Raw genomic sequence first — 12695 nt, forward strand, 5'->3', positions numbered from 1 at the left:
AGTCTTCTCACTTAGTGTATCTCAACATATAATAATAATGAATAGGGTAGATGGCCTTAGCTTTCGATCCAATCCGGACCTTCTTCAGAGGCATAAAACAAGTACAAACAAATACATATCCATTTATAGAGAAAGAGAGGGGGAAAGGGATTAAGGAAAGGATCCAGAAAGAAGCGGGAAAATAACAGCCAATCAAAGTTCCTATTTCAGAAACAATATTGGTGGCTATGAACCAATGGGAGTGAAGTGGCGAGGACAAAGGATGTTTAGAATGAAAGGAAGGGTTACTGGACCATAAAAGTGGTAAACGTATTGTTCGACAACAATGCAGGGAGACATGAAAGGGTAGGATTAGAGAGCAAGTTGCATCATGATGCAACTAACAATGGTCAATTAATAAGAATAGCAAGATCAGCAAGATCAAAGGTATGATGATTTTAAAAATAGGTATGAGGGACCTGTGGAAAAAAAGGGGGGGGGGGTTACTTACATCAGATAGTTACAGTGATGAATTTATAAAAACAACTTTAAACTAGGTTAATTTATACTTTATGTACAGAATATATACAGCATATAAGTTCTTAGGCAGAAGTGAAGTGGAGGGTAATGAGAAGTTATTTAACACCAGTATTTATGTTAAGTCCAAAGGGTTTGACTGTCTTGAGTTGGTGAATCCAGTGTGATTCTCTATTCTTGCGGTGTGTGTCATCACCATTGCAAGCTTCAATCACCAGAAGTTCAACATCAATGACACTATGATTGGGGCTGTTAGTGGATAGAGACTGGGTACGGTTTCTTAGTCTTTATGGAAGAGACATGATTCGCAAAGCGAAGACTAAGTTTGGTCTTAGTCTCTCCCACATATTGTAGCCCACATCTCTTACATGATATGACATAGACTACATTAGACGTGCTGCATTCAGAGTCGGTCTTGATGTTGTATGAAGAGCCAGTGGTATGACTCTTCACCTTAAGTGAGGGCTTAATGTGCAGACACGTTTTGCATTTGGAACGGGTACATTTGTGACAGCCCAGTATATCTGTCGGGGGTTGTGTTTGGACTGTACCTGGGGGAAGTTTGGCCCTGACTAGTATGTCACCAAGGTTCTTAGGGCGGCGGAATGCAACCATGGGAACCTCAGTGATTGCTGAGTGTAACCTGCTGGAGGAGTGAAGTATAGGCATGTTATTATTGAGAATTGAGGGAAGTTTGGGTAGTTTGGGGTGGAAGGTGGTGACCAAATCAACTCTATTGGTAGGAGCTTTTTTAGCTCCCGTGTTAGTCAACAGAGTATGACGAGGTACGTTGAGAGCCCTGTTGATAGCAAGTTGGACCCTACGTTCGCTGTGTCCCCTAGATACAAGGTGTTTCCTTAGCTCTGATGAGCGCCTCTTGTACAGGGTATCTGTGGAACAGATACGCCTGATACGTAAGGCCTGACTGTAAGCAATTGCCTTCTTACAGTGACTAGGGTGACAGCTATTGGAGAGAAGGTACTAGTGGGTGTCGGTGGGTTTACTGTAAACATCTGTGACAAGGCCATTAGGAGACTTGGTTACTGTCACATCTAGAAAGTTCACACTGGTGAGAGATTGTTCGGTAGTGAACTTTATGGTGGGGTGAAATGAGTTGATATGGTCAATAAACTCATCCAAGCTGTCTTGGTCACCACACCAGATGGAGAAAATATCATCAATAAATCTCCACCAAACGAGTGGTCGGTTGGGGGCGGAGGACAGGAGTCTGTCCTCCAACTGAGACATGAATAGGTTAGCATATGAGGGTGCCATTTTGGTACCCATGGCAGTACCCTGTACCTGTAGAAAATGCCTGTCAGAAAATAATAATAATAATAATAATAATACAGCATTTTTAAAGCGCACTAAATCTGTAGAACATTCAAAGGCGCTGGTCAAAGAACAAAAAGAAAATTTCACTCTATATCTGCAAAGGCTTATCTGAAGAGATGGGTTTTGAGAGAATGTTGGAATCGAGAGATGTCATGTGTGTCCTTGAGATGATGAGGCAGAGAGTTCCAGAGGCGGGGTGAAATGTTACTAAATGCCCTGTCCCCATAGCTGGATAAACGGGTCAGAGGAACATAGAGAATGCTGCCAGATGACCTCAGACCCGGCCTGACACTACGGGGCTGAATCATGTTCTGTATGTAGGTAGGGGATAGTCCATGGAGAGCCTTGAATGTCTATGCATAAAATAACAAACCTTTGAAAATTTGAGCTCAATTGGTCGTCGAAACTGCGAGAAAATAATGAAAGAAAAAAACACCCTTGTCGCACGACGTTGTGCGCTTTCAGATGCTTGATTTCGAGACCTCAAATTCTAAATCTTAGGTCTCGAAATCAAATTCGTTTGAAATTACTTCTTTCTAGAAAACTACGTCACTTCAGAGGGAGCCGGTTTCTCACAATGTTGTATATACTATCAACCTCTCCCCATTACTCGAATACCAAGGTTTTATGTTAATAATTATTTTGAGTAATGACCAATAGTGTCCTCTGCCTTTAAATAGAAAAGTTGGTTGCATTGTTTAGATTAGCTTCAATACATTGTTTTATGAGTCGGGCCTAGAATGTTGGTGCGTTTCATCAATGAAGAGATGTATGTTTTAAGACCTTTGTGTTGTTTTCAGTACTTTGAATAGAGGTCTTATAATGCAATAACGAATAAACTACCCGTTTGCATTTGAATATGACGATTTACATTAATTGCTAAAGATTTTGACAAGATGCTGTTTCATCAGATAAAAGGAATCGTATATCGAAAGGAATCGTATATCGAAAGGAATCGTATATCAAAAAGACTTTTAATAAGTTCTTACATCCTTTTCAAAATAAAGCCACCACTCTCAAGAACATCATCTCTCTGTTAAACCACCAAAGTTTTTCGTTCCTTTTGTGACATATTAATTATTATGACGTTTGAATATTTTGGGTGTACAAAAAATGAACAAATGAAAGATGGGTTAAAACTTGACCCAAAGAGCAAAGTCCTAAACAATACATTTAAGTTAAGACCTAAACAATACATTTAGACAAACAATACTTAAATGATCACTACCCCCGTTACTATAACCAACAACAAAAGATACCTCTCTTAGTTCAACCATGCAAAGTATCAAGAATAAAGGAACATAATAATCCGGGTTGCAATACGGACCATCCCACATCACAGTCTCAACCCTCAACCAAAAGGAAAACATTACGGTAACAGATGTTACTCTTATTCAAGTTATCGCTTTAGTCCTGCATGGACTTGACTCAATGAGTCCCATGATAGAGCCGTCGCCAGAAAACTATTGTTTTCGGACGTATGGTCGGCGCGTATATAGACCTGTAGGTCTACAATTTTTAATTGTAGAAGCCGAGTGGTAGTAATTTTACTAATATGCCTTGCAGTAACACTGCTGCGTTACCAAAGTGGTTTGGTCACCTCCAACGAATGGGAACAAATCGCATCACTAAACAACTCTACAGCTGGTCACCAACCCATGGGAAACGCAGATGAGGGCGCCCTAGAACATCATGGGAAAATGTAATCCAGAGGGACCTCTCCAGACTGGGCACTGGGTGGTCTGTGGAGGAGGCAGAAGTGGCAGCTTAAGACCGGTCTATTTTGAAGCATCTCACAAGTCAGGCAGCCGGTGCAGAATTGCATGATGCTAACCGATGATGATGATGATGTTACCAAAGACACGCGCACGCAGTGATGTTTTTACTCAACTTTTTCGTTCGTATTTGCTTTTAAAATACTCATCAAACATTTAAAAGTCTCGCAGCCTTTTGAAAATAAATTAAATCCATTTTGAAAACGGGTCTCAATTTCATTTGAATTGTTGCACTCTATCGTTGTAAAATGATTTCGATTTGCTTTTGTTATTTCATGATGATTAAATTTATGACGTATGAAATGGTGGATAACCTTCTTGCAGCTGATATCTTTAGTGGCAGGGAGTGATACATGGCTTCTCCATGCTGTTTCAATGAAGGGAATGTGAAAACTGATAGAGGTGAGGGTCTGCTAAATGGGCATCATATTCAACACAGTGTTTGAATCCACGATGACCTCTGCCCATGTCTGATCGGTGATTCACCCCAAGATTAATTACGAATGACTGATGGCTGAATCTTTCATCGGGCGCAGATTGCGATTGCGATCACAGTTCGATCTTGGATCGACTGGGAGTGGTCACTGGTTCCAGTCGAAGCAGCAGAGACAACAAGGTGATTGTAACAATCTTGCCTCTGATGTTGTTTGCTCTTGGTTTTTAGACAAGACCCAGGATTGGGCAAAAGTTGTGAAATGTTCAGATTGCGGTTTGTCTGTAGATTATGAAAATATGGATGGTGCTGATTTTACCCACATACGGTTGAGTAAGTGAGGAGTTACATTATACTTCCTATGAATTATTCACGCGTATAGTTAATCAATATCACACTAAATATGTAGCCTAGGCTTTATTCACTTGAAATCTTTTTGCACGTAAACCAAGATTCAGGACTTGTGTGCAACGAAGCAAACACGAGTCTTCGATCAAGGACAAAGTGCAATGACCGGGAGGTGATACAACGTGTCACCCTCTGCTCCATATGAACAACTTGCTCGCATCTGCTCACTGAGCTCCGTGTCCATGCGCTCAGCGCAGGAAAATGACACTCAAAAAGACCCGTCACTGACAACTTTCGCGAGTAAATGGAAAGTACGTCTAGGTTTCTCACCAACTCGCTACGCATTTCAAAGTTCAAAGTATTACCTTTAGCTTGGTTATTTTTTGGGTATTTATTATGCTCGGGAAAAGGGGGCTTTTTTCAGTCAAAAACGGGGTGTAAAACCTCAAAATCGGCAAAGTCAATGGAGGTCAACACGATTATTGACCATTTTCCGGTGGGTTGCCTCACTGAATTGAACAGCACAGTCGTTCCTTTTGTCCCACAGATTCAACTCGCGCTTCTGAATAAAGTACATAAGATTTCCGTTCCACTCGTATAAGAATCATTTTGATTGGACTAGGAGAAAAAGGGGCTTTTTTGCTTCCAATCATGCAACGTCTCTCTTCTAAGACATGACCCGATTACCATAATGCAAAGTATTTCTTTAGTCTGGCTCCATATATAATCTCTTGTAAACACGCGTATAATGTAGGTTGAACGGGGAACTAGATTAGACCACGCAGTCTTTTCGTCGAAGACGAAGCACGCCGGACGGGTGTTAGTTTTGCCCCCTTCAATGTTCATTTTCATTGATTCAATGGCTCAAAACTAAGTTCAGTGTAGGAATATAGATCTTACAACATAGGGTTTCTGTTATGTTCATAACATTCACTGGATGAGTCTTTTTTGTCGTCAATAGTAGTCGGGCCGTATCATTTTTCTTCGAGGGGTGACTGTTGAGTGTTGTTGTGATAGTCGCTATTGTCGCGTGTTTCCCCATCTCGCCTACACATAGACATGTGCACGCACACACCCCCACAGAGGAAATGGGATTTGTTGCACGAAACCAAGGTAAAGTTGTAGGTGGCAGTTACGCCATTCGCTGCGCGCCTTTTAGAAGACCAGTGATTGGCGTGGATTACTGAAGTAGTTGCTTATTATTTAAACAAGCTATTTCATTGTCAGTCAGTCATTATCATCAAGTGCCGGAAACATCGTACCATCGTCCGAAATTAAGGGGCCACGGAGTAAAACAAACTTTTCACGATGGGCGAAGCAGGACTGACGATCGGTGGTGCTGTGATCATCTCATTTATTACTTGGACTGTTTTATTCTGGTTGATATTCTTCCTTCAACCCCATCGTAGCTACAGATGGAATGGGAGAATGGTTGCATGCATCCACGGCATCGTAATCTCACTACTCTCACTTGTTTTCGGAATTTGGTTCAACCCTTCGCCGTTTACGGAACCTGGTGAGTAGGCCTCCCTCAGTTAAATTTCTATATTCGGACTGAAAACTACTGGTACCGTGCGTGCCGGGAATAAGTTAATTATAGTTTTCTAGTTCTCAAACAAACACATCTCACAACGAACCGTATGCGAAAGTTCCTCCAAAACAGTAGTCGTTAGAAACACATTAAATAAATAAAATTACTTTGGAGCTACAGTAAACGCGATTGATGCTCTCGTGTAAACTTGGTCACCATCAAAATTGCCTTTCATTCGTTGCTAAATTATGTTAAGATACTTTTCACTCATTAATCTTCTAACATTATCTGCTCGGTGAAAAGAACTAACAATTCAGACATTTTGTAAACTTCTAATATTCGGATGCATTTACTGTTACGACTAAGGAAGGCATGTAGCCATAAGAAGGGACAAATGACATCGTATATTATAACAATTTAACTTCACGCATTGGCTTTTTGTACACAAAATAGCACAATGATAAATTAAGTTGTATAATGTAATAATAACTACTATATAACTGACATACAGATCCTTGTCATTTGATTGGTGGACTTACTTCACGTGACATTCACTATTACTCCCATCCGCACCGGCGATCAAAAAGACCTATTCGCCCATGGGAATAGCATTTCCCATTCAACAGTTAGGATCATCCTTGTTCCCAATGTTTTTGAGCAGTACAGCGCCGCCGCGCCGCTGCTAAACAACGGAACGCCTGTGCAAATTCGATTGCTATTAAATTTGTGCATTGTTGCCGCTACGCGGCGCTATATGATTTACAATTGAAATCAAATACAATTTATTCCGAACAAGTAATTTGTGTGATTTTTCATAATGTTATACTTTTAAAATACATCAAATGACAAGGATCTATAATTATGTCAGCTATATATAACAAATATTGAATGGCTTCAATTCGTGGAATGAAAGTATATTATCGCTCGGTAAAATACACTCGACTTCGCCTCGTGAAATGGAACAGTCCAAATTTTACCTTGCGATAATATTCCTCCCATTCCACTCTGAGCCACTCAATATTTGTATACTATCTACTCGCATCCGCCCTATATGGAATAAAAATTAAGCAAATGTGTTTACAAGTAAATCAAATGCTCAAACCTGAAAGCTTTTATTTTTACGCTTTAGCTTTTACAGTCGCGTTCGCATTGGACTTAAAATGATTTACTTACCGCCGCAAATTGTTCACTTACCGGTATTAAGTCCAAGAGAGAACAGCCGGTAGCTTACCGGGGTGGTAAGTTATCTGACCCCCAAATCCAATGCGAACGCGACTTTAAGCCTATCAATATTAACTTCGTTTGATACGATATGGAAAGGTTTGCGGTAACACCATGCGGTAACACCAAAAAGGGAAAACAAAAAGACGATCAGAGCATACTGATCGAAACGTCGAGTTGAAACCAACGGTTCTTTTCAGAACCACCCCCAACTCATTAGAGGTATAGTCATTACATGTTTACCATGCAAAGTTTCAAATCCTACTCGTTTGTTAAATAGAAAGAAATAAATGCTTCATAATATTTGGAGTATTTGCTAGGGCTGGGTCACTTTGAAAAGAGAAAAACATCGTGTTCAAAATGGCAGCTTTCTTGGAAAAGTGTCGCTCCAGGAAAAGGTATAATATGCACAGCGCGAAGGCAGTGTCGGGAACCACATGTAGGGCCAACACTGTTAAAGTCGATTATTGCTTTTCCAAAGTAATGCTTTTATACGTCACAGTTCGTATCCATCTGTATATTATTTATTTTCTCTTTATTACAGGAAGCGAGTCCAACGTGTATGAAGTTCTCGTCATGGTTATCTGTCTGGGCTATTTTATCTTCGACTCTTTCTGGTGTCTTTGGTCCAACGTTTATGGCAAGGAGACCAATCTATTCATCATACATCACATGGTCGCCTTTGCGGGAATGGTGACGTCACTATACCTTGGTGTTTCTGGTACTGAAACTAATTCCACTATATTCCTGGCTGAAGTCACAAACCCATTGATGCAGTTCCGTTGGTTCATGAGGGAAGTAGGCTTGAAGGTTCACAATGTGTGGTATGAGATCAATGATTTCATATTCATAGTGACTTATTTAACTCTGAGAGTTGGATTGTCACTTTATCTGGCATATTGTGAGGTTATACATCCACAACCAACCGACATCTTTAAGTTTTTAGCGGTGTCATTTACTGTGATGAACATTATTCTCTCTGTAGGTATTGCACAGTTTGCTTACAGAAAATACACTGTAATGTACAAAGATATTAAGCAATGGAACAACACTGGTGAAAGACAGTTGTGTGTAAAAGATTATGGTCAACTTAGAAACGGTAGCACCACCTTCGACCGAGAACACGGTGATTGATACAATGTCATTTCACAAAGGCCTCGAGATAGCAGTCATTAATAAAGGTTTTTAGGCAATACTATTTAAATAGAGGTTTTTAAAGAATAACTTTATTGAAATAGAACATCTATTGAAGAAAAGCCGCAACAGGACGTTTGGGACAAATCAAATAACAGACTCGATGATTAATTATACGAATTGATATTCCAATATTATTTGCAAACTGTGGCAAAGAATATCGTTACGTAGTTGCAGGAAATTATTGTGTACATTGCTATTAAAGCAGACAACACAATGGCAAGCCAGCCAATTATTATTTGCTCTTGTAACGTTTGAATTTCACACACAAACAGTTTTTAGTTGTAAAAAATCATTAAGGTATGTTAAAAAATCATGGTTTCGTGCCTTTAGATTATAGGATATAGTACATGCATCTTTTGGTTATTTAATGATGAAAGAGTGAAGATATTTAGTTTGGAGTATAAAAAGTTAGGTCTTATGTTTGTACTCAATTTTACGGGTAGTTTAAATACCCTGTAGTGATACGATGAACACAATGTAAAACACCCGCAGGAAATTATCATCATTTCAACTAATTTGAATTAACACTAAATTAATGAAAATGCTGGTATACGTGCCTTTATGCGACTATTTATAAATAATGCTTTTAAGAAAAATACGTGAGCGTTTTGACTGAAGGGCATGTTTGTGATCATAATGTAAACACATACTGGTACAGGTGACACTTGCAGTTCGTTCCTCAGAAGTATTTGTCTTTATAATATATCATACATTGTATACTTATATACGGAGCTCCAGGAGTGCCATCCCACATATTGAGATACCGACATAATTTATCTCATCAAGACGACTTATTTCGTGGTATAAGTTAACTTACCGACATATTTTATCTAGCTTAGTCGACTTATTCAAAACAATTAGTCGACTAAGCAACATAGTTTATCTCACCAAGTCGACTTAGATAAAACAAAAAGTCGACTTGCTGACATAATTTGTCTCGCCAAGTCGACTTACTGAGAGTACTAAGTCGACTTACTGACATAAATTATCTCGCCAAGTCGACTTACTGAGGGTACTAACTCGACTTACTGACATAATTTATCTCGCCAAGTCGACTTAGATAAAACAATAAGTCAACTTGCTGACATAGTTTTTTTCAACAAGTCGACTTACTGAATGTAATAAGTCGACTTACTGACATAATTTATCTCACCAAGTCGACTTAGATAAAACAATAAGTCAACTTGCTGACATAACTTATTTCGCCAAGTTGAATTACTGAGAATATTAAGTCGACTTTCTGACAAAATATGTATCTTCAAGTCGACTTAGATAACATAATTAGTCGACTTACTGAGAGTACTAAGTCGACTTACTGACATAATTTATCTCGCCAAGTCGACTTAGATAAAACAATAAGTCAACTTGCTGACATAATTTACCTCACCAAGTCGACTTACTGAGAGTAATAAGTCAACTTACTGATAAAAATTATCTCACCAAGTCGACTTAGATAAAATAATAAGTCAACTTACTGATATAATTTATATCGACAAGTTGACTTACAGAAACCAAGAAGTCAACATAAATCAATTGATGGTTAGACATGTTTGAACACGTCATCTGTACAATAGTGGCACATAATTTTATGCACCTGACAAATCTATGCATGGATATTCTTTACAAGGTTTTGTGAATAGATTCACATGGTTCGTTGAATATAAGGGGTTGGTTGTGGCGACAACAACCTTTTTATCCTTTTGACAACGGCTGATGGTTGCACTTTGGTATTGTCACTTTTCAACTCGGCTCCGTTACGTGCTGTCTGGTACCTTCCATTATACATTTTGTTGTGAAGATTTTAATTGTGTAAAGGCTTATAGTTTGATGAATAATATGACGAAAACAAACTTTTATCCTTTTGAACTGAATTCATGATTTATTGTCTCATTCTTCTCACGTAGCCATTTAGTAGGGTCAAAACGTCAGGCCAGTAACACTATTTTGCAAGTACTACACCATGTAGTGTTAGTTGGACGCAGTTTGCTAACAGCCATTACCATTTTTTAAATAAAATCAGTAAATTAATAATTTTGCTTGTTACATAAAATAAAATTGAAGAGGATGCCTGAATTGACTAATACAATCGGAGTTGGACGAGGTGTAGACTGGATTCAAGTCTTAGATTGTGGTTATTTTTCTGCATCCAAGGCACGAAAAACGCCCCCACATTATTAGCGATCACGCGGGCCCTAACTCGCAATCTCAATACACACACGTTGCAACGTGTGCAGGCTGTGTATAAGTAAACTTCTTAATTAGTCGACTGGTTGAGATGAATTATGTCAGTAAGTCCATTTATCATTTTATCTAGGTCGACTTGGTGAGACAATATGTCGGTAAGTCGACTTGCCATTTTATCTATAAAGTCGACTTGGTGAGATAAATAATGTCAGTAAGTCGACTTAGTACTCTCAGTTACGGAGCTCCATGAGTGCCATCCCACTTATTGAGATACTGACATAATTTATCTCATCAAGACGACTTATTTCGTGGTATAAGTTAACTTACCGACATATTTTATCTAGCTAAGTCGACTTATTCAAAACAATCAGTCGACTATTAGCAACATAGTTTATCTCACCAAGTCGTCTTAGATAAAACAAAAGGTCGACTTGCTGACATAATTTGTCTTGCCAAGTCAACTTACTGAGAGTACTAAGCCAACTTACCGACATAACTTATCTCGCCAAGTCGACTTAGATAAAACAATAAGTCAACTTGCTGACGTAATTTTTTTCAACAAGTCGACTTACTGAGAGTACCAAGTCGACTTACTGACATAATTTACCTCGCCAAGTCGACTTAGATAAAACAATAAGTCAACTTGCTGACATAATTTATTTCAACAAGTCGATTTACTGAGAGTACTAAGTCGACATACTGACATAATTTACCTCGCCAAGTCGACTTAGATAAAACAATAAGTCAACTTGCTGACATAATTTACCTCACCAAGTCGACTTACTGAGAGTACTAAGTCGACATACTGACATAATTTACCTCGCCAAGTCGACTTAGATAAAACAATAAGTCAACTTGCTGACATAATTTATTTCAACAAGTCGACTTACCGAGAGTAATAAGTCGACTTACTGACATAATTTATCTCACCAAGTCGACTTTATAGATAAAATGGCAAGTCGACTTACCGACATATTGTCTCACCAAGTCGACCTAGATAAAATGATAAATGGACTTACTGACATAATTCATCTCAACCAGTCGACTAATTAAGAAGTTTACTTATACACAGCCTGCACACGTTGCAACGTGTGTGTATTGAGATTGCGAGTTAGGGCCCGCGTGATCGCTAATAATGTGGGGGCGTTTTTCGTGCCTTGGATGCAGAAAAATAACCACAATCTAAGACTTGAATCCAGTCTACACCTCGTCCAACTCCGATTGTATTAGTCAATTCAGGCATCCTCTTCAATTTTATTTTATGTAACAAGCAAAATTATTAATTTACTGATTTTATTTAAAAAATGGTAATGGCTGTTAGCAAACTGCGTCCAACTAACACTACATGGTGTAGTACTTGCAAAATAGTGTTACTGGCCTGACGTTTTGACCCTACTAAATGGCTACGTGAGAAGAATGAGACAATAAATCATGAATTCAGTTCAAAAGGATAAAAGTTTGTTTTCGTCATATTATTCATCAAACTATAAGCCTTTACACAATTAAAATCTTCACAACAAAATGTATAATGGAAGGTACCAGACAGCACGTAACGGAGCCGAGTTGAAAAGTGACAATACCAAAGTGCAACCATCAGCCGTTGTCAAAAGGATAAAAAGGTTGTTGTCGCCACAACCAACCCCTTATATTCAACGAACCATGTGAATCTATTCACAAAACCTTGTAAAGAATATCCATGCATAGATTTGTCAGGTGCATAACATTATGTGCCACTATTGTACAGATGACGTGTTCAAACATGTCTAACCATCAATTGATTTATGTTGACTTCTTGGTTTCTGTAAGTCAACTTGTCGATATAAATTATATCAGTAAGTTGACTTATTACTCTCAGTAAGTCGACTTGGTGAGGTAAATTATGTCAGCAAGTTGACTTATTGTTTTATCTAAGTCGACTTGGCGAGATAAATTATGTCAGTAAGTCGACTTAGTACTCTCAGTAAGTCGACTAATTATGTTATCTAAGTCGACTTGAAGATACATATTTTGTCAGAAAGTCGACTTAATATTCTCAGTAATTCAACTTGGCGAAATAAGTTATGTCAGCAAGTTGACTTATTGTTTTATCTAAGTCGACTTGGTGAGATAAATTATGTCAGTAAGTCGACTTATTACATTCAGTAAGTCGACTTGT

General features: G+C 38.6%; 1 protein-coding gene across 1 annotated transcript; it reads left to right on the forward strand.

The window, feature by feature from the left end:
- The first annotated feature begins 5562 nt into the window (after nt 1-5562).
- LOC117297646 (TLC domain-containing protein 5-like) lies at nt 5563-9185 on the forward strand. The gene is made up of 2 exons (XM_033780791.1): nt 5563-5923; nt 7704-9185. The coding sequence occupies exons 1-2, from the start codon at nt 5716-5718 to the stop codon at nt 8291-8293; spliced, it is 798 nt and encodes a 265-aa protein (XP_033636682.1). The 5' UTR covers nt 5563-5715; the 3' UTR covers nt 8294-9185.
- Nucleotides 9186-12695: the final 3510 nt, after the last annotated feature.

This window comes from Asterias rubens, chromosome 1 (genome assembly GCF_902459465.1).
Source record: "Asterias rubens chromosome 1, eAstRub1.3, whole genome shotgun sequence".
Classification (NCBI taxonomy): Eukaryota; Metazoa; Echinodermata; class Asteroidea; order Forcipulatida; family Asteriidae; genus Asterias; species Asterias rubens.

What these genes read in the sequence shown, in the direction of transcription:
- LOC117297646 (XM_033780791.1), top strand. Translation starts at nt 5,716, where the DNA reads ATGGGCGAAGCAGGACTGACGATCGGTGGTGCTGTGATCATCTCATTT. An exon ending in TTCGCCGTTTACGGAACCTG is followed by an intron (nt 5,924 to 7,703) that starts GTGAGTAGGCCT and finishes TCTTTATTACAG; the next exon opens with GAAGCGAGTCCAACGTGTAT.